The following is a 21,863-nucleotide window of genomic DNA, read 5'->3' on the forward strand; positions in this document are numbered from 1 at the left end:
GTGTGACCCTGAGCGAGTCACTTCACCTCCTTGTGCTCCGTCTTTCAGGTGAGACGTAGTTGTAAGTGACTCTGCAGCTGATGCATAGTTCACACACCTTAGTCTCTGTAAGTCGCCTTGGATAAAGGCGTCTGCTAAATAAACAAATCATAAGCAAGCTACACGCCTCTTTATTGAATGATCATAAACCATTTACAACGTTCAGATCACGAAGCAAAAGTGTGTCTCAAGAATTTGCCTCAACGCAGGGTCGGCACTGCAGCCCCTGTGTGATTCCTGACCACTGAGGGGGACAAAAACATGCCTGCAATTTCCTTCAACGTCCACCAGAGGGAGACTAAAACCAGTTTATGTATTTTTGTCTGCTACGTTATTATTATTATTATTATTATTTATTAGCAGACGCCCTTAGCCAGGGCGACTTACAGTCGTAAACAAAAATACATTTCAAGACGTTATCCCTGAGATCAGCTTTTTAAGAGCCAGGTGGAGCAGGCTTGGTTTGCTCTACAGTTTGTTTGAACCAACTTTATTTTCTCAAAAAAAACAGGATTTAAAAGTTTTTAACCTTTTTTTTTATTAAAACAGAATTTATTTTGAATTTAATGTACAATTTATTTTTGTAAAAATAAAAGTAAATTAAAAGTAGTGATTTTTTTGTTTGTTTTCTTTTTAATAACTTCAGTTTCAGCTAAAACTGCTCAATCCTTAATTATTATTATTCTTTTTTTTAAACATGGTCAAGTAGACAAACATTTCAGGATGAACTGATCCGCTCTGTCAGTAAAATGTCCCCTCGTACCCCTCGATTTCCTGGTCCGGCAGTGAAATGTGTCCTCCCCCCGGGCCCCCTCACTCCTGTTTGCAGGTTCCGCGGAATATGGCTTCAGTCTTCTTTCTCGTTGCTGCCTGATAAACATTAAAGGCGGCCAAACGCAGCCACCCAGGGAGGACGTGATCAATTACAAAGTGCTGGAGAGAGAGAGAGAGAGAGAGAGAGAGAGAGAGAGAGAGAGAATAAACATTAGTCATGAAGAGAACATCGCTCTCTTCCCCCCAGCTCTTCCCTCCCCTGTCTCTCCCCCCCAGTTCTTCCCTCCCCTCTCTCCAACCCCCCTAGCTCTCCCCTCCCCTGTCTCTCCAGCCCCCTAGCTCTTCCCTCCCCTGTCTCTCCAGCCCCCTAGCTCTCCTCTCCCCTGTCTCTCCCCCCAACTCTCCCCTCCCCTGTCTCTCACCCCCTAGCTCTCCCCTCCCCTGTCTCTCACCCCCTAGCTCTCCCCTCCCCTGTCTCTCACCCCCTAGCTCTTCCCTCCCCTGTCTCTCCCCCACCCCCCCCAGCTCTCTCCTCGCCTGCAGTGCGTGTGAAAGGCAGCCGGATGTGAAGCTGCTGAGCCCGGCCGTGTTCAGAGCCTCTCTGGCGAAGTCGTCGGCTCTCTTCACCAGCGCGTTCGTTCCCATGTTCCACGTCATGTTGGTAGAGACCAGTAAAGGGGCCACACACTGCAGGGGGGGGGGGGGACAAAAAAAAAAAACGAATTACATCACGTGTAGATCTCCTGATCCGCCCCTCCTGCTCTGCACTGGACTCGCCTGACCTCAGCACCACGTCACTGGATCCTCAGGTGATGCGCTATCCTTGCACTATTGCACTGCTAACACTGTAGAGATAACTTGTAATCCTAACCTGTTGCATCCTAGTTCATACTGGATTCTAGTAGTGTTATTATTACACATAGCATCCTAGTTCATATTGTATTCTAGTAGTGTTATTATACATAGCATCCTAGTTCATATTGTATTCTAGTAGTGTTATTATTATACAGAGCATCCTAGTTCATATTGGATTCTAGTAGTGTTATTATTATACAGAGCATCCTAGTTCATATTGGATTCTAGTGTGTTATTATTATACACAGCATCCTAGTTCATATTGTATTCTAGTAGTGTTATTATTATACAGAGCATCCTAGTTCATATTGGATTCTAGTAGTGTTATTATTATACAGAGCATCCTAGTTCATATTGGATTCTAGTAGTGTTATTATTATACAGAGCATCCTAGTTCATATTGGATTCTAGTAGTGTTATTATTATACACAGCATCCTAGTTCATATTGTATTCTAGTAGTGTTATTATTATACAGAGCATCCTAGTTCATATTGGATTCTAGTAGTGTTATTATTATACATAGCATCCTAGTTCATATTGGATTCTAGTAGTGTTATTATTATACAGAGCATCCTAGTTCATATTGGATTCTAGTAGTGTTATTATTATACATAGCATCCTAGTTCATATTGGATTCTAGTAGTGTTATTATTATACAGAGCATCCTAGTTCATATTGGATTCTAGTAGTGTTATTATTATACACAGCATCCTAGTTCATATTGGATTCTAGTAGTGTTATTATTATACATAGCATCCTAGTTCATATTGTATTCTAGTAGTGTTATTATTATACATAGCATCCTAGTTCATATTGGATTCTAGTAGTGTTATTATTTACACTGGCTGTAAACTACACTGTGTTTCAATATGAAACTTGCATTGTAACCCTGTGCTGCCCTGTAACACCTGTGTGAGTCTCCTGGGATAAAGGGGTCTGCCAAATAAATAAATAATGATAATAATAATAATATAATCCGAGTCACTGCTGTTACCTGCACTGTGATTCCCTCGCCTCTGTACTCAGACTCCAGGCAGCGAGAGAAGAAATTAACGAAGCCCTGAAAACAGACAACATCAAACATGACTGATGTATTATTATTATCAATAATATTATTATCATTATTATTTAAATATGTGACATCAAAATCCTGGCTCCTAATCATTTCAATGTTAATAATAATAACAGACTTCATTGAGGGGAGCTCTGAACCCCAGGACTGGGTGCAGCAGCAGCAGCAGCAGGGCTAGTGTGAGTTTGTAACCCTGCTCAAACTCCTGGCTCCTGATCATTTCAATATTAATAATAATAATAACAGACTTCATTGAGGGGAGCTCTGAACCCCAGGACTGGGTGCAGCAGCAGCAACAGCAGCAGGGCTAGTGTGAGTTTGTAACCCTGCTCAAACTCCTGGCTCCTGATCATTTCAATATTAATAATAATAACAGTCTTCATTGAGGGGAGCTCTGAACCCCAGGACTGGGAGTTGTTTTACCTTGGTTGCAGAGTATAGGGTCAGCATTGGGTGTGGATGGGCACCAGCTTCAGAGGAGATGTTTATAATCAAACCTTTCTTCCTACATCAAACAAACAAAACTATTACAATACAGACACACACAGGAGAACTCCACACTGCAGAGCTGTATAGAGGTCTATAGGAAAGAGAGCTCCCCTCTCAACACTGCAGAGCTGTATAGAGGTCTATAGGAAAGAGAGCTCCCCTCTCAACACTGCAGAGCTGTATAGAGGTCTATAGGAAAGAGAGCTCCCCTCTCAACACTGTAGAGCTGTATAGAGGTCTATAGGAAAGAGAGCTCCCCTCTCAACACTGCAGAGCTGTATAGAGGTCTATAGGAAAGAGAGCTCCACACTGCAGAGCTGTATAGAGGTCTATAGGAACGTGAATTCAATCTTGCAGTAATTACCTTTGGATCATTTGTGGCAATACAATCCTCGTCATCTGAGGATAAAAATACACAATAATCAAATCAACCAGTCATTTCAAACCAGTTTAATTTAGATTAGTCTGTGTTGAGGTGCCTTGAACATTCTTCTGCAGGAATAGTAGGATCTGTGTGTGTCTGTGTGTGTGTGTGTGTGTGTGTGTGTGTGTGTGTGTGTGTGTCTGTCTCTCTGTGCCTGTGTGTGTGTGTGTGTGTGTGATACAGGCTCTCATGTATACACTCAGGTGAAGACGTGCCACCCCTCTGTGCTGTGTGTGTGTGTGTGTGTGTGTGTGTGTGATACAGGCTCTCATGTATACACTCAGGTGAAGACGTGCCACCCCTCTGTGCCTGTGTGTGTGTGTGTGTGTGTGTGTGATACAGGCTCTCATGTATACACTCAGGTGAAGACGTGCCACCCCTCTGTGCTGTGTGTGTGTGTGTGTGTGATACAGGCTCTCATGTATACACTCCGGTGAAGACGTGCCACCCCTCTGTGCTGTGTGTGTGTGTGTGTCTCTGTGTCTGTCTGTCTCTCTGTGCCTGTGTGTGTGAGTGATACAGGCTCTCATGTATACACTCAGGTGAAGACGTGCCACCCCTCTGTGCTGTGTGTGTGTGTGTGTGTGTGTGTGTGTGTGATACAGGCTCTCATGTATACACTCAGGTGAAGACGTGCCACCCCTCTGTGCTGTGTGTGTGTGTGTGATACAGGCTCTCATGTATACACTCAGGTGAAGACGTGCCACCCCTCTGTGCTGTGTGTGTGTGTGTGTGTGTGTGTGTGATACAGGCTCTCATGTATACACTCAGGTGAAGACGTGCCACCCCTCTGTGCTGTGTGTGTGTGTGTGTGTGATACAGGCTCTCATGTATACACTCCGGTGAAGACGTGCCACCCCTCTGTGCTGTGTGTGTGTGTGTGTCTCTGTGTCTGTCTGTCTCTCTGTGCCTGTGTGTGTGAGTGATACAGGCTCTCATGTATACACTCAGGTGAAGACGTGCCACCCCTCTGTGCTGTGTGTGTGTGTGTGTGTGTGATACAGGCTCTCATGTATACACTCAGGTGAAGACGTGCCACCCCTCTGTGCTGTGTGTGTGTGTGTGTGTGTGATACAGGCTCTCATGTATACACTCAGGTGAAGACGTGCCACCCCTCTGTGCTGTGTGTGTGTGTGTGTGTGTGTGTGTGTGATACAGGCTCTCATGTATACACTCAGGTGAAGACGTGCCACCCCTCTGTGCTGTGTGTGTGTGTGTGTGTGTGTGTGATACAGGCTCTCATGTATACACTCAGGTGTCCTCTCCTCTCTCACACGAGGACGTGTTCATCACACACCTTACCTGGGTCATCGACACCACATTGCAGTTGAGAACATCAGAGATTCTCTGCAAGAAAACGCAAAACCTTCCTTCACCACTGGTACATGAAAACATCAGTAAAAGCCCAGTAAAGTGTAGTAAAGGACAGAGCGGTATGGTAAAGCATAGGGAAGCATTGTAAAGCACAGAGAGGTCTGGTAAAGCATAGGGAAGCATTGTAAAGCACAGAGAGGTCTGGTAAAGCATAGGGAAGCATTGTAAAGCACAGAGAGGTCTGGTAAAGCATAGGGAAGCATTGTAAAGCACAGAGAGGTGTGGTAAAGCATAGGGAAGCATTGTAAATCACAGAGAGGTCTGGTAAAGCATAGGGAAGCATTGTAAAGCACAGAGAGGTGTGGTAAAGCATAGGGAAGCATTGTAAAGCACAGAGAGGTGTGGTAAAGCATAGGGAAGCATTGTAAAAGTACTGGTGGAGGTCAGCTGGTATCGCACAGCACCCTCCAAACCCACGGTCTGAGATGCACCTGCCCTGGGTTCGGGACGTCCAGTAAGAAGACCAGCGTGGCAGCGTAGTTCATCCCCACATTATTCACTGCAAGGGAGGAGGGGAGGGGCAGAGACACAAAACCAAAAATACAATGAAATACAACACAACACAATACAATACAATACAATACAATGTGTGCAGTGCAGTACAATGTGTGCAGTGCAGTACAATGTCTACAGTGCAGTGCAGTACAATGTGTACAGTGCAGTACAATGTGGGCAGTGCAGTGCAGTACAATGTGGGCAGTGCAGTGCAGTACAATGTGTGCAGTGCAGTACAATGTGTGCAGTGCAGTACAATGTGTGCAGTGCAGTACAATGTGGGCAGTGCAGTGCAGTACAATGTGGGCAGTGCAGTACAATGTGTGCAGTGCAGTACAATGTGTGCAGTGCAGTACAGTGTATAGAAATGGGATCCGGACTCCGAGGCGGTGTGGAATGATTCGTTTTACCCAGGATGCCGATCTCCAGCCCCGCGAGCCCCTCCTCAATGTGCTGGTAGATTCGGTGCCCATCGGTGAAGTCTGCTTGAATCACTCTCGTACTGCGACCGTACTGCTGCTCTGCAGGGGAAACACACAGCGAGGCAGAGAGAGATACCGAGAGACTAAACAGATACAAGTGCTGTACAGAGAGAGATACCGAGAGACTAAACAGATACAAGTGCTGTACAGAGAGAGATACCGAGAGACTAAACAGATACAAGTGCTGTACAGAGAGAGATACCGAGAGACTACACAGATACAAGTGCTGTACAGAGAGAGATACCGAGAGACTAAACAGATACAAGTGCTGTACAGAGAGAGATACCGAGAGACTACACAGATACAAGTGCTGTACAGAGAGAGATACCGAGAGACTACACAGATACAAGTGCTGTACAGAGAGAGATACCGAGAGACTACACAGATACAAGTGCTGTACAGAGAGAGATACCGAGAGACTACACAGATACAAGTGCTGTACAGAGAGAGATACCGAGAGACTAAACAGATACAAGTGCAGTACAGAGAGAGATACCGAGAGACTAAACAGATACAAGTGCAGTACAGAGAGAGATACCGAGAGACTACACAGATACAAGTGCTGTACAGAGAGAGATACCGAGAGACTACACAGATACAAGTGCTGTACAGAGAGAGATACCGAGAGACTACACAGATACAAGTGCTGTACAGAGAGAGATACCGAGAGACTACACAGATACAAGTGCTGTACAGAGAGAGACACCGAGAGACTACACAGATACAAGTGCTGTACAGAGAGAGATACCGAGAGACTAAACAGATACAAGTGCTGTACAGAGAGAGATACCGAGAGACTAAACAGATACAAGTGCTGTACAGAGAGAGACACCGAGAGACTACACAGATACAAGTGCTGTACAGAGAGAGATACCGAGAGACTAAACAGATACAAGTGCTGTACAGAGAGAGATACCGAGAGACTAAACAGATACAAGTGCTGTACAGAGAGAGATACCGAGAGACTAAACAGATACAAGTGCTGTACAGAGAGAGATACTGAGAGACAAAACAGATACAAGTGCTGTACAGAGAGAGATACCGAGAGACTACACAGATACAAGTGCTGTACAGAGAGAGATACCGAGAGACTAAACAGATACAAGTGCTGTACAGAGAGAGATACCGAGAGACTAAACAGATACAAGTGCTGTACAGAGAGAGATACCGAGAGACTACACAGATACAAGTGCTGTACAGAGAGAGATACCGAGAGACTAAACAGATACAAGTGCTGTACAGAGAGAGATACCGAGAGACTAAACAGATACAAGTGCTGTACAGAGAGAGATACCGAGAGACTAAACAGATACAAGTGCTGTACAGAGAGAGATACTGAGAGACAAAACAGATACAAGTGCTGTACAGAGAGAGATACCGAGAGACTACACAGATACAAGTGCTGTACAGAGAGAGATACCGAGAGACTAAACAGATACAAGTGCTGTACAGAGAGAGATACCGAGAGACTAAACAGATACAAGTGCTGTACAGAGAGAGATACCGAGAGACTACACAGATACAAGTGCTGTACAGAGAGAGATACCGAGAGACTAAACAGATACAAGTGCTGTACAGAGAGAGATACCGAGAGACTAAACAGATACAAGTGCTGTACAGAGAGAGATACCGAGAGACTAAACAGATACAAGTGCTGTACAGAGAGAGATACTGAGAGACTACACAGATACAAGTGCTGTACAGAGAGAGATACCGAGAGACTAAACAGATACAAGTGCTGTACAGAGAGAGATACCGAGAGACTAAACAGATACAAGTGCTGTACAGAGAGAGATACCGAGAGACTACACAGATACAAGTGCTGTACAGAGAGAGATACCGAGAGACTACACAGATACAAGTGCTGTACAGAGAGAGATACCGAGAGACTAAACAGATACAAGTGCTGTACAGAGAGAGATACCGAGAGACTACACAGATACAAGTGCTGTACAGAGAGAGATACCGAGAGACTAAACAGATACAAGTGCTGTACAGAGAGAGATACCGAGAGACTACACAGATACAAGTGCTGTACAGAGAGAGATACCGAGAGACTAAACAGATACAAGTGCTGTACAGAGAGATACCGAGAGACTAAACAGATACAAGTGCTGTACAGAGAGAGATACCGAGAGACTACACAGATACAAGTGCTGTACAGAGAGAGATACTGAGAGACTAAACAGATACAAGTGCTGTACAGAGAGAGATACCGAGAGACTACACAGATACAAGTGCTGTACAGAGAGAGATACCGAGAGACTAAACAGATACAAGTGCTGTACAGAGAGAGATACCGAGAGACTACACAGATACAAGTGCTGTACAGAGAGAGATACCGAGAGACTACACAGATACAAGTGCTGTACAGAGAGAGATACCGAGAGACTACACAGATACAAGTGCTGTACAGAGAGAGATACCGAGAGACTACACAGATACAAGTGCTGTACAGAGAGAGATACCGAGAGACTAAACAGATACAAGTGCTGTACAGAGAGAGATACCGAGAGACTAAACAGATACAAGTGCTGTACAGAGAGAGATACCGAGAGACTAAACAGATACAAGTGCTGTACAGAGAGAGATACCGAGAGACTAAACAGATACAAGTGCTGTACAGAGAGAGATACCGAGAGACTACACAGATACAAGTGCTTTACAGAGAGAGATACCGAGAGACTAAACAGATACAAGTGCTGTACAGAGAGAGATACCGAGAGACTAAACAGATACAAGTGCTGTACAGAGAGAGATACCGAGAGACTAAACAGATACAAGTGCTGTACAGAGAGAGATACCGAGAGACTAAACAGATACAAGTGCTTTACAGAGAGAGATACCGAGAGACTAAACAGATACAAGTGCTGTACAGAGAGAGATACCGAGAGACTACACAGATACAAGTGCTGTACAGAGAGAGACACCGAGAGACTAAACAGATACAAGTGCTGTACAGAGAGAGATACCGAGAGACTAAACAGATACAAGTGCTGTACAGAGAGAGATACCGAGAGACTAAACAGATACAAGTGCTGTACAGAGAGAGATACCGAGAGACTAAACAGATACAAGTGCTGTACAGAGAGAGATACCGAGAGACTAAACAGATACAAGTGCTGTACAGAGAGAGATACCGAGAGACTAAACAGATACAAGTGCTTTACAGAGAGAGATACCGAGAGACTAAACAGATACAAGTGCTGTACAGAGAGAGATACCGAGAGACTAAACAGATACAAGTGCTGTACAGAGAGAGATACCGAGAGACTAAACAGATACAAGTGCTTTACAGAGAGAGATACCGAGAGACTAAACAGATACAAGTGCTGTACAGAGAGAGATACCGAGAGACTACACAGATACAAGTGCTGTACAGAGAGAGATACCGAGAGACTAAACAGATACAAGTGCTTTACAGAGAGAGATACCGAGAGACTAAACAGATACAAGTGCTGTACAGAGAGAGATACCGAGAGACTAAACAGATACAAGTGCTGTACAGAGAGAGATACCGAGAGACTAAACAGATACAAGTGCTTTACAGAGAGAGATACCGAGAGACTAAACAGATACAAGTGCTTTACAGAGAGAGATACCGAGAGACTACACAGATACAAGTGCTGTACAGAGAGAGATACCGAGAGACTAAACAGATACAAGTGCTGTACAGAGAGAGATACCGAGAGACTACACAGATACAAGTGCTGTACAGAGAGAGATACCGAGAGACTACACAGATACAAGTGCTGTACAGAGAGAGATACCGAGAGACTACACAGATACAAGTGCTGTACAGAGAGAGATACCGAGAGACTACACAGATACAAGTGCTGTACAGAGAGAGATACCGAGAGACTACACAGATACAAGTGCTGTACAGAGAGAGATACCGAGAGACTAAACAGATACAAGTGCTGTACAGAGGGAGATACCGAGAGACTAAACAGATACAAGTGCTGTACAGAGAGAGATACCGAGAGACTAAACAGATACAAGTGCTGTACAGAGAGAGATACCGAGAGACTAAACAGATACAAGTGCTGTACAGAGAGAGATACCGAGAGACTAAACAGATACAAGTGCTGTACAGAGAGAGATACCGAGAGACTAAACAGATACAAGTGCTGTACAGAGAGAGATACCGAGAGACTACACAGATACAAGTGCTGTACAGAGAGAGATACCGAGAGACTAAACAGATACAAGTGCTGTACAGAGAGAGATACCGAGAGACTAAACAGATACAAGTGCTGTACAGAGAGAGATACCGAGAGACTAAACAGATACAAGTGCTGTACAGAGAGAGACACCGAGAGACTAAACAGATACAAGTGCTGTACAGAGAGAGATACCGAGAGACTAAACAGATACAAGTGCTGTACAGAGAGAGATACCGAGAGACTAAACAGATACAAGTGCTGTACAGAGAGAGATACCGAGAGACTAAACAGATACAAGTGCTGTACAGAGAGAGATACTGAGAGACTAAACAGATACAAGTGCTGTACAGAGAGAGATACCGAGAGACTAAACAGATACAAGTGCTGTACAGAGAGAGATACCGAGAGACTAAACAGATACAAGTGCTGTACAGAGAGAGATACCGAGAGACTACACAGATACAAGTGCTGTACAGAGAGAGATACCGAGAGACTAAACAGATACAAGTGCTGTACAGAGAGAGATACCGAGAGACTAAACAGATACAAGTGCTGTACAGAGAGAGATACCGAGAGACTAAACAGATACAAGTGCTGTACAGAGAGATACCGAGAGACTAAACAGATACAAGTGCTGTACAGAGAGAGATACCGAGAGACTAAACAGATACAAGTGCTGTACAGAGAGAGATACCGAGAGACTAAACAGATACAAGTGCTGTACAGAGAGAGATACCGAGAGACTAAACAGATACAAGTGCTGTACAGAGAGAGATACCGAGAGACTACACAGATACAAGTGCTGTACAGAGAGAGATACCGAGAGACTACACAGATACAAGTGCTTTACAGAGAGAGATACCGAGAGACTACACAGATACAAGTGCTGTACAGAGAGAGATACCGAGAGACTACACAGATACAAGTGCTGTACAGAGAGAGATACCGAGAGACTAAACAGATACAAGTGCTGTACAGAGAGAGATACCGAGAGACTAAACAGATACAAGTGCTGTACAGAGAGAGATACCGAGAGACTAAACAGATACAAGTGCTTTACAGTGTCTAGGAGGGACGGAGAGAGAGAAACACACTGAGACACGCAGGCAGGAAGACACACACACACAGACAGACAGACAGACAGACAGACAGACAGAGACACACACACACACACAGACAGACAAACACAAACACACAGACAGACACTCACACAGACACAGACAGACAGACAGACAGACAGACAGACACACACACACACACACACAGACCCCTCTTACCTATCTCAGAGGCAACCTGGCTCAGTCTCTCTAGTGATCTGCTGATCAGCACAACATCGAGACCCCTCCTAGCGAGCTGCACACAACCGGAAAAACAAACCAATCAGAACCACAGCAGCACCCAGACATGAGAAACTCACACTAGCCCTGCTGCTGCTGCTGCACCCAGTCCTGGGGCTCAGAGCCCCCCTCAATGAAGCCTGTTATTATTATTAATATTGAAATGATCAGGAGCCAGGAGTTTGAGCAGGGTTACAAACTCACACTAGCCCTGCTGCTGCTGCTGCTGCTGCACCCAGTCCTGGGGTTCAGAGCTCCCCTCAATGAAGTCTGTTATTATTATTAATATTGAAATGATCAGGAGCCAGGAGTTTGAGCAGGGTTACAAACTCACACTAGCCCTGCTGCTGCTGCTGCTGCTGCACCCAGTCCTGGGGTTCAGAACTACCTTCAAGAAAGACTGACGAAATGCAGACAGATACACAGCGGGAACGTGAGGACTCAAGACTATATATTAAGAGACTGATGCTCTTGCTGTCAAAGCCTACTGATCAAAGCCCTGCTATAGGAGACACAAACCTCGTGTGCGTACGCCTTTCCAATGCCAGACGTGGCTCCCGTTACAACTGGAACAGAGAAGAGTCAAGCGTGAGTCAAAACAGCTGTGCTTAAAAAAAAAAAAAAAACTCACAGCTCCCCAGCACACACCAGGGTGTGGAAATAAAGACTCCAGCAGTGTGATCCAGTCCAGGTTTTACTACCAGCTTGATAAGCCCCCAGTGTGTCTAGCTAACAAGCTCAGGTGTGACTCTTGTTTATTTAGCAGACATCTTTATCTAAGGCGGTGTGTTGACTATGCATCAGCTGCGGAGTCACTTACAACTACGTCTCACCCGAAAGACGGAGCACAAGGAGGTGAAGTGACTTGCTCAGGGTCACACAGTGAGTTGGGATTTGAACCGGGGACCTCCTGGTTACAAGCCCTTTTCTTTAACCACTGGACCACACAGCCTCCTCGAGTGGTGACCGATATTTAAAGATCTTATATATATATATATATATATATATATATATATATATATATATATATATATATGAAAAGTTGGGATGCGTTTTAGGGCAACGTGCACTGAAGGAACACAATTAATAACTTTTTGTAAAAATGAATATTTGTTCACAAAAAAAACGTGAAATATGTTAATTTGTGATCTGTATTTACAATAAATACAATTAAAACATTTTTCCTTATGCATAACGCCTGTGTGACCCTTTAAGGGTTAGAAAAATTTAAAAATTAAAGAAAAATTACCTGCCCACTTCCCAAATATCGAAACATCCACCTTCCAAATTTCTGAGAGAATATAAATCCTCACACCGCGCAAAATACCCCAAGAGTACTTCACAGCGTACAAAGCAAACACGACGGCTCCCAGCCCGGCGAACGCAGAAAACAGCGCGTTTGAATCCTGCTGCTGCGGCGCCGAAGTCATGGTGTTGTTTGTTTTAAAACTGCTTTTATTTATTTGATTACAAAGCCGTTTTGAATTGAGTTATTAAGATCTTGCTCGGCTGCGTGTCCAGCGCGCTTCTCTCCAAGCTCTGCGTTGAGAATCACAGCACCGGCGTGACCACGCCCACCTGCCGAATTTGGGGAGAGAGCTGTAACCAATCAGCAGCGTGCTACATATCTGCAACAAAAACACACGGGAAATATGAAAAAAACTAACAAAACAGAAAGTCAAATTATCAAAAGTCCCCAGCCATTTAAAAAGTACAGATATCAACAACACAAGCCAAATTTCAAGAAACCACGGGGGACAGCGCCAAGCAAGCAGATCCAGGCCGCCCCCAGTGGTTTCTTGAAACGTGGCTTGTGTTGTTGATATCTGTACTTTTTAAATGGCTGGCTGGGCACGTTTGATAACTTGGCGTGTTTTTTTTTCTTCACATTTCCAATGTGTTTTTGTTTCAGATGATATATACGCTCCCCGGTATGTTTCCGTGTTGACAAAAACAAGTGAACTGTCATTAAAATCGGATGTCCTGTAATTTACATGGGCGTGGATAAAAGTGCCTGGGGTTTGCAAAAATAAATACAAATAAATATTTATTTCTTAGCAGACGCCCTTATCCAGGGCGACTTAAAATTATCACATTATTTTTACATACAAGTACCCATTTATACAGTTGGGTTTTTACTGGAGCAATCTAGGTAAAGTACCTTGCTCAAGGGTACAACAGCAGTGTTCCCCACCTGGGATTGAACCCACAACCATCCGGTCAAGAGTCCAGAGCCCTGACCACTAATCCACACTTCTGCCCTCCTCCAAATAAATTAAAAAATAGGTCGAAGGAGGAGATCGACATGTTTACCTTCCTTTGGCGACGTATTTCTTACTGTATGACAGGTATTGACTTGATATATATTATTAACTGATCTTTCATTCCTAATTTATTTACACGTATGTATTTATTACTGGCTTGTATTGCTTTGAAATATTTTCATTTCTGTATTTATTTTTTTAATCTTAAAAAAAAATATGTTTTTATTTTATTTTATTTTTTTGTCTTGTTGAGCGATTTAAGGCACTTTTTTTTGTGAAAGGCGCTATATAAAAAATAAAGATTGATTGATTGATATATACATTTAAGAAAAGAAAAAAATAATAATCATAAACCTGCCCGTGTTATCTCTCTGTGGAATCTGCGACGGCAGGAGTCGAGTAAACTCTCGACAGGAGATAAAGCGCATCCTACCCGCGTGGGTAAAATCACAGGGACACGGTGCACGTTCAGCCTCGCTTTCTCTTGATCTCTCATTATTATTATTATTTATTTCTTAGCAGACGCCCTTATCCAGGGCGACTTACAATTGTTACAAGATATCACATTATTTCACATTATACAGATATCACATTATTTTTACATACAATTACCCATTTATACAGTTGGGTTTTTACTGGAGCAATCTAGGTAAAGTACCTTACTCAAGGGTACAACAGCAGTGTCCCCCACTGGGGATTGAACCCACAACCCTCCGGTCAAGAGTCCAGAGCCCTCACCACTACTCCACACTGCTGCCCATCTCAGAAAGATGTTCTGTGCCCTAGCTCGATTTGAGAACCAGGAACGCCTTCTAGAGAACGGCGTGTTTCTCAGAGTAGGGTGCAGAGCGATGGACAGGCGTTTTGCGTCACCTAGAATTATATTGCGACATAATTACACTTAAAAAAAAACCTCTACAAAGCGGCGTGTAATTCAATACTTTAAGGTAACATTATCCAGCAGGTTTCATTCGACTTTATGAAGCAGAATTAGTTCATTCTGAAGGATCAGCGCTCCTTTAAAGGGAGGGGCCAGTGATACTGTTAATAAAGCTAATAAGAGGTGAGAGAATGGATTTTAAAGATGGTCAGCGCTCCTTTAAAGGGAAGACCAGTGATACTGTTAATAAAGCTAATAAGAGGTGAGAGAATGGATTTTAAAGATGATCAGCGCTCCTTTAAAGGGAGGTGCCAGTGATCCTGTTAATAAAGCTAATAAGAGGTGAGAGAATGGATTTTAAAGATGGTCAGCGCTCCTTTAAAGGGAGGGACCAGCGATCCTGTTAATAAAGCTAATAAGAGGTGAGAGAATGGATTTTAAAGATGGTCAGCGCTCCTTTAAAGGGAGGGACCAGCGATCCTGTTAATAAAGCTAATAAGAGGTGAGAGAATGGATTTTAAAGATGGTCAGCGCCCCTTTAAAGGGAGGGACCAGCGATACTGTTAATAAAGCTAATAAGAGGTGAGAGAATGGATTTTAAAGATGGTCAGCACTCCTTTAAAGGGAGGTGCCAGTGATCCTGTTAATAAAGCTAATAAGAGGTGAGAGAATGGATTTTAAAGATGGTCAGCACTCCTTTAAAGGGAGGTGCCAGTGATCATGTTAATAAAGCTAATAAGAGGTTAGAGAATGGATTTTAAAGATGGTCAGCGCTCCTCTAAAGGGAGGGGCCAGCGATCCTGTTAATAAAGCTAATAAGAGGTGAGAGAATGGATTTTAAAGATGGTCAGCGCTCCTTTAAAGGGAGGGGCCAGCGATCCTGTTAATAAAGCTCATAAGAGGTGAGAGAATGGATTTAAAAGATGGTCAGCGCTCCTTTAAAGGGAGGGGCCAGCGATCCTGTTAATAAAGCTCATAAGAGGTGAGAGAATGGATTTTAAAGATGATCAGCGCTCCTTTAAAGGGAAGACTAGTGATACTGTTAATAAAGCTAATAAGAGGGGAGAGAATTGATTTTAAAGATGGTCAGCGCTCCTTTAAAGGGAGGTGCCAGTGATCATGTTAATAAAGCTAATAAGAGGTGAGAGAATTGATTTTAAAGATGGTCAGCGCTCCTTTAAAGGGAGGGGCCGGTGATCATGTTAATAAAGCTAATAAGAGGTGAGAGAATGGATTTTAAAGATGGTCAGCGCTCCTTTAAAGGGAGGGCTCAGTGATCCTGTTAATAAAGCTAATAAGAGGTTAGAGAATGGATTTTAAAGATGATCAGCGCTCCTTTAAAGGGAGGGACCAGCGATCCTGTTAATAAAGCTAATAAGAGGGGAGAGAATTGATTTTAAAGATGGTCAGCGCTCCTTTAAAGGGAGGGGCCAGCGATCCTGTTAATAAAGCTAATAAGAGGTGAGAGAATGGATTTTAAAGATGGTCAGCGCTCCTTTAAAGGGAGGGGCCAGTGATCCTGTTAATAAAGCTAATAAGAGGTGAGAGAATGGATTTTAAAGATGGTCAGCGCTCCTTTACAATGCTCCTTTGTTCCGGTGCAGGGTCAGAAAGTGATACAGCGTCAGAATGTGGTAGGCATACCCGCTTAACATCAGAAAATGGTTACGCTGTCAGTGCTGTGTTTGAGTCTTCCTACGCAAATCACTCCGGACAAGACCAGCCCTAATTCTCCCGCAACAACCTGTCTGTTTAGTTTTAGACAACCCGATATGCTGCTTATCAGTTAAAATCACAGACATTTGCTGAACTGTGAAAAAAACATATATATTTTAAGAACTGTAAGGTCCAGACGTGTTCAGGTGGGCGTGTCCTTGTTTTCTACGCTAAAAACACATATGCGTGCCCGGGGAAGCGCAGTACACGATGTACCGCTTTTTGCTTTGAGATTATTGTTCTCTGCGTGAATTACACGATGTTCTGAGCTCTGTTTCCCCCCCCCCCCCCCCCCCCAGAGCAGGTCCCGTGAGCAGCTTTCATTACACACAACCCCCTCCTGCTCCTCCTCCCCCTCTTTCATCCCTTTGTTAGTTAGTTAATCTCTCCCTTTCTCTCTCTCTCTCTCTCTCTCTCTCTCTCTCTCTCTCTCTCTCTCTCCCTGTCTCTCCTTCCTTCCCTTGTTAGTAAATGAATCTCTCTCCCTCCCCTATGGCCATGCCAGCTGTTTACACAATCTTAAAAAAAAAAAAAAAAGAACAGCGTGTGACCTAAATACAGAGCGAGTGGAGCCCCCGGTGGCCACCCCGAGCCAATAGGAACATCTGCACTGCTAGGAGCCGAGAAACCGCAGCTTCATAACAATAGCGAGCAGCGAGCATCCATAGAGACCCTTACAGAAGCGTCCTTCCATAACAAAAGCACAGAGAGGTCTGGTAAAGCATAGGAAGCATTGTAAAGCACAGAGAGGTGTGGTAAAGCATAGGGAAGCATTGTAAAGCACAGAGAGGTCTGGTAAAGCATAGGGAAGCATTGTAAAGCACAGAGAGGTGTGGTAAAGCATAGGGAAGCATTGTAAAGCACAGAGAGGTGTGGTAAAGCATAGGTAGCATTGTAAAGCACAGAGAGGTCTGGTAAAACATAGGGAATCATTGTAAAGCACAGTGAGGTATGGTAAAGCACAGGGAAGCATTGTAAAGCACAGAGAGGTCTGGTAAAGCATAGGGAAGCATTGTAAAGCACAGAGAGGTCTGGTAAAGCATAGGGAAGCATTGTAAACAACAGAGAGGTCTGGTAAAGCATAGGGAAGCATTGTAAAGCACAGAGAGGTCTGGTAAAGCATAGGGAAGCATTGTAAAGCACAGAGAGGTCTGGTAAAGCACAGGGAAGCATTGTAAAGCACAGAGGTATGGTAAAGCACAGGGAAGCATTGTAAAAGAAAAAAAACGCGTTTGCCAGCGTGTTCGTGCATTTTGTCCCTCGCCGCCTCCCGGACGCCTCCAGAATCCCCTTTTGATCGAGTAACAGCGAGGAGTTTGGGTTTAGTGACCGAAGAGAACTAGTCTACGAGTTCGTTAAATATATATGTATTTTTTATACTATTATTAATGGTTAGGTTTTTTATATTTATTAATTCCCCCCCTTTTTTTAAAAGACTCTGTTAATAATACTGTCAACTCGATGTAAACTTGAATCGCCGGGCTCTGTGTAACTGCATCACCGCACGACGAAACATGAACAAATTTGACCAGTAAGTATAAAAACTCAACAAAAACAACACAGATACTATAGCGCGCTGGCAAAACGTTGTGAAGGCCGCTGGTCTGTTTTGTTCTGTTTCTGTAAGGAGGTGAGGGGAGGGGACAGGAGAGCAGGGCGAAAAAAAAACCAAAAACGTTTAGATGTGTATGTCTGTATATTAACTCTGTCTCTCTCTCCCCTCCTCTCCTCCCTCTCTCTCTCCCTCTCTGTTTCTCTCCCTCTCTCCCCCTCCTCCCTCTCCCCTCCTCCCCTCTCTCTCCTCCCCCCTCTCCCCTCCTCCCTCTCTCTCCTCCCCCCTCTCCCCTCCTCCCTCTCTCTCCCCTCCTCTCCCCATCTTCCCTTTCTCCCCCCTCTCCTCTCTCTCCCCCTCTCCTCCCTCTCTCCCCCTCTCCTCTCTCTCCCCCCTCCCTCTCTCTATCCTCCCTCCTCTCCTCTCTCTCCCCCTCTCTCCCTCTCTCTCCCTCTCTCCCTCTCTGTTTCTCTCCCTCTCCCCCTCTCTACTCTTCTCTCCTCTCTTCCCCTCTCCCCATCTCCCCTCTCTCTCCCCCTCTCCCCTTCTCCTCCTCTCTCCCCCTCTCTTCCTCTCCCCATCTCCCCTCTCTCTCTCCCATCTTCTCTCTCTCCCCCTCCTCCCTCTCTCTCCCCCCTCTCCTCCCTCTTTCTCTCCCTCCCCATCTCTCCCCCCCGCCCCTCCCCCTCTCTCTCCCCCTCTCTCTCCTCTCTCCCCGCCCCCCCCTCAGTCTGAAGGATGATGACAGCGGGGATCACGATGACCCCGCGTCGCAGATCGAGATGGATCAGTGCGACTCTGACAGCGCGCAGAACAGCTTCCGGAGGAAGGCATGTCAGCTTCATTGAACATCTCGGATTATTTCACGTCATGTTCTGATAATCCAGGAAAATACAAAATGATATCGCAAAGAAGCCGTAATAGCAGTACAGCAGTATCTCATGTTAGATTTCCAAACGTCACATTTTTCAGTCTACGCAGCGGCGTGGGATTCAATCTGTTAACATTGTTCAGCAGGTTTCATCTGACTTTGTGAAGCAGAATCAGTTCATTCTCTATAGAGGGGGGGGATGCTGACCCTTTGGCTGTCGATTTGATGCTGAATTGTGGGTGTTTTTTTGTTCCTCTCTCTCTCCCCTTACAGCCGACCTCCCCAGGGGCGGGGGAGCACCCCTTACAGTATAACTATACCTTCTGGTACTCCCGTCGAACCCCCAGCCGGCCCGCCAACACCCAGAGCTACGAGCAGAACATCAAACACATCGGCAGCGTGGCCTCGGTACACACGGGGGGGAGAGGGGAGGAGAGGAGAGGGGTGAGGGGGTGGGGTGAGGGGAGGTGAGGGGGTGGGGTGAGGGGAGGTGAGGGGGTGAGGGGAGGTGAGGGGTGAGGGGAGGGGAGGAGGAGAGGGGTGAGGGGAGGGGAGGGGAGGGGAGGGGAGAGGGGGATTGCAGACGGGATGGAGGAGGGGAGGGGGATCGGATCTCACTGAGATCTGCTTTTGGCTGCTTGTTTGCATCTTCAATTGCAGTGTATTGCATTGTATTGCATTGCAGTGTATTGCATTGTATTGCATTGCAGTGTATTGTATTGCATTGTATTGCATTGCAGTGTATTGTATTGCATTGTATTGCATTGCAGTGTATTGTATTGCATTGTATTGCAGTGTATTGTATTGCAGTGTATTGCATTGTATTGCAGTGTATTGTATTGTATTATATTGGGCACAGAGCAGTTGTAAGGAGATAAGTGTTGCGAGTGTTTTTTGCGTTGAGTTCGGTGCCGGTTCTGATTTGGCCCGTTCTCTCGACAGGTCGAGCAGTTCTGGAAGTTCTACAGCCACCTGGTGAGACCGGGGGACCTGACTGGACACAGTGACTTCCACATCTTCAAGGAAGGGATCAAACCCATGTGGGAGGTAAGAGAGAGGAGATCGCTCCCAGACGCTTCCCATGTGGGAGGTAAGAGAGAGAGATCGCTCCCAGACGCTTCCATGTGGGAGGTAAGAGAGAGAGATCGCTCCCAGACGTTTCCCATGTGGGAGGTAAGAGAGAGAGATCGCTCCCAGACGCTTCCCATGTGGGAGGTAAGAGAGAGAGATCGCTCCCAGACGCTTCCCATGTGGGAGGTAAGAGACCAGCAGAGAGAGAGATCGCTCCCAGACGCTTCCCATGTGGGAGGTAAGAGACAGCAGAGAGAGAGATCGCTCCCAGACGCTTCCCATGTGGGAGGTATCGCTGGGAGGCGATTGGCTTGGGGATCGCCCCCCTGACCTCTGGTTTTCTGGACCCTGCTTCTCGTTCCTGCAGGACGAGGCCAATAAGAACGGAGGGAAGTGGATCATCCGGCTGCGAAAGGGCCTGGCCTCGCGGTTCTGGGAGAACATCATCCTGGCCATGCTGGGGGAGCAGTTCATGGTGGGGGAGGAGATCTGTGGAGTGGTCGTCTCCATCAGATTCCAGGTGAGAGCCCGGGGAGCAGGGTGCTGGCACGGACACCCTCCGCATGGAACAGGCTGAGAAACTCACACACCAGCCCTGCTGCTGCACCCAGTCCTGGGGTTCAGAGCTCCCCCCAATGAAGTCTGTTATTATTATTAATATTGAAATGATCAGGAGCCAGGAGTTTGAGCAGGGTTACAAACTCACACTAGCCCTGCTGCTGCTGCTGCTGCTGCTGCACCCAGTCCTGGGGTTCAGAGCTCCCCTCAATGAAGTCTGTTATTATTATTAATATTGAAATGTTGCTTCCTGTCAGCGATCTCACCTCCCGCTGTGTTTTTTTTTGCAGGAGGATATTTTATCTATTTGGAACAAGACGGCCAACGACCAGGTGACCACGTCCCGAATTCGAGACACCCTCCGCAGGGTCCTGAACCTGCCCCCCAACACCATCATGGAGTACAAGACACACAACGACAGCCTCAAGTGAGCCCCCCACCCCAAACACACATGCACACTGCAGCAATACAATCACACTGTGTGTGTGTGTGTATATAATATATAATGTGTGTGTGTGTATATATGTATATATTTATATAATCTATCTCTAATAAAATTATTTGAAACAGAACAGAGAAGGTAATAAGACTCCTGTTGCACAGCAGTGTGATCCAGTCCAGGTTTTACTACCAGCTTGATCAGCCCCCAGTGTGTCTAGCTAACATGCTCAGGTGTGTCTGATTATTAAACTCCTAGTGAAACCAGGACTGGATCACACTGCTGTGCAGCGGGAGTCTCATTCCGTCCCTCAGATCCGAGTGTCACTGACTGGCTTGTCCTGTGTTTTTTGTTTTTTTCTCCAGGGATAATTCAAGTTTCCGGAACACCAAGATCGCTCTCTGAAAAAAAAATAACAAAGACGATTGCTAAAACTCTGCCTCTGTCTGTGTTTTCTGTTTTTAAAAACAGAAATATCATCATGATAAAAATTAAAACAAAAAACAACACAATTTCTTTGACACTGTCTTTCTGCCCAGCTCAGTCCACAGAGAAAATGGACCGGAAATCTGAAGCCACGACACAGCTAGACAGGGACTGCTTACTGCTTTGTTATTGAGTAGTTTTATTTCACTTTTTATTTTTTATTTATATATATAGAGAGCTGAGGAGGGACTGGGAGGGAGGGAGGCAGTGTGGCTCTAGTGGAGCTGAGGAGGGACTGGGAGGGAGGGAGGCAGTGTGGCTCTAGTGGAGCTGAGGAGGGACTGGGAGGGAGGGAGGCAGTGTGGCTCTAGTGGAGCTGAGGAGGGACTGGGAGGGAGGGAAGCAGTGTGGCTCTAGTGGAGCTGAGGAGGGACTGGGAGGGAGGGAAGCAGTGTGGCTCTAGTGGAGCTGAGGAGGACTGGGAGGGAGGGAGGCAGTGTGGCTCTAGTGGAGCTGAGGAGGGACTGGGAGGGAGGGAGGCAGTGTGGCTCTAGTGGAGCTGAGGAGGGACTGGGAGG

General features: G+C 45.5%; 2 protein-coding genes across 2 annotated transcripts; one reads left to right on the top strand and one right to left on the bottom strand.

Annotated features, from left to right (window-relative positions):
- Positions 1-822: 822 nt before the first annotated feature.
- Positions 823-13,108, bottom strand: LOC117968246 (very-long-chain 3-oxoacyl-CoA reductase-B-like). Its single transcript, XM_059020327.1, has 11 exons — positions 12,758-13,108; positions 12,028-12,074; positions 11,449-11,524; positions 5,934-6,044; positions 5,460-5,527; positions 4,957-5,001; positions 3,595-3,629; positions 3,165-3,246; positions 2,664-2,729; positions 1,351-1,500; positions 823-972 (listed from the first exon to the last, which is right to left on the bottom strand). The coding sequence occupies exons 1-11, from the start codon at positions 12,936-12,938 to the stop codon at positions 853-855; spliced, it is 981 nt and encodes a 326-aa protein (XP_058876310.1). The 5' UTR covers positions 12,939-13,108; the 3' UTR covers positions 823-852.
- A 3,952-nt stretch (positions 13,109-17,060) lies between these two features.
- Positions 17,061-21,371, top strand: LOC117967973 (eukaryotic translation initiation factor 4E type 2-like). Its single transcript, XM_059020324.1, has 8 exons — positions 17,061-17,079; positions 17,804-17,899; positions 18,651-18,750; positions 19,065-19,199; positions 19,734-19,838; positions 20,230-20,382; positions 20,711-20,847; positions 21,225-21,371. Exons 2-8 carry the CDS (start codon positions 17,883-17,885, stop codon positions 21,262-21,264), a joined length of 687 nt encoding a protein of 228 aa, XP_058876307.1. The 5' UTR covers positions 17,061-17,079; positions 17,804-17,882; the 3' UTR covers positions 21,265-21,371.
- The last annotated feature ends 492 nt before the right edge of the window (positions 21,372-21,863 follow it).

Source organism: Acipenser ruthenus, unplaced genomic scaffold, assembly GCF_902713425.1.
Source record: "Acipenser ruthenus unplaced genomic scaffold, fAciRut3.2 maternal haplotype, whole genome shotgun sequence".
Lineage (NCBI taxonomy): Eukaryota > Metazoa > Chordata > Actinopteri > Acipenseriformes > Acipenseridae > Acipenser > Acipenser ruthenus.

Coding starts and splice junctions, on each gene's coding strand:
- LOC117968246 (XM_059020327.1), bottom strand. CDS start 12,938: ATGACTTCGGCGCCGCAGCAGCAGGATTCAAACGCGCTGTTTTCTGCG. Junction 2,730..3,164: donor CCCTATACTCTGCAACCAAG/GTAAAACAACTC, acceptor GTCTGTTTTCAG/GGCTTCGTTAATTTCTTCTC. Junction 973..1,350: donor GCCTTTCACACGCACTGCAG/GCGAGGAGAGAG, acceptor CTCTCTCTCCAG/CACTTTGTAATTGATCACGT.
- LOC117967973 (XM_059020324.1), top strand. Junction 19,839..20,229: donor GGATCAAACCCATGTGGGAG/GTAAGAGAGAGG, acceptor TCGTTCCTGCAG/GACGAGGCCAATAAGAACGG. Junction 20,848..21,224: donor ACACACAACGACAGCCTCAA/GTGAGCCCCCCA, acceptor TTTTTTCTCCAG/GGATAATTCAAGTTTCCGGA.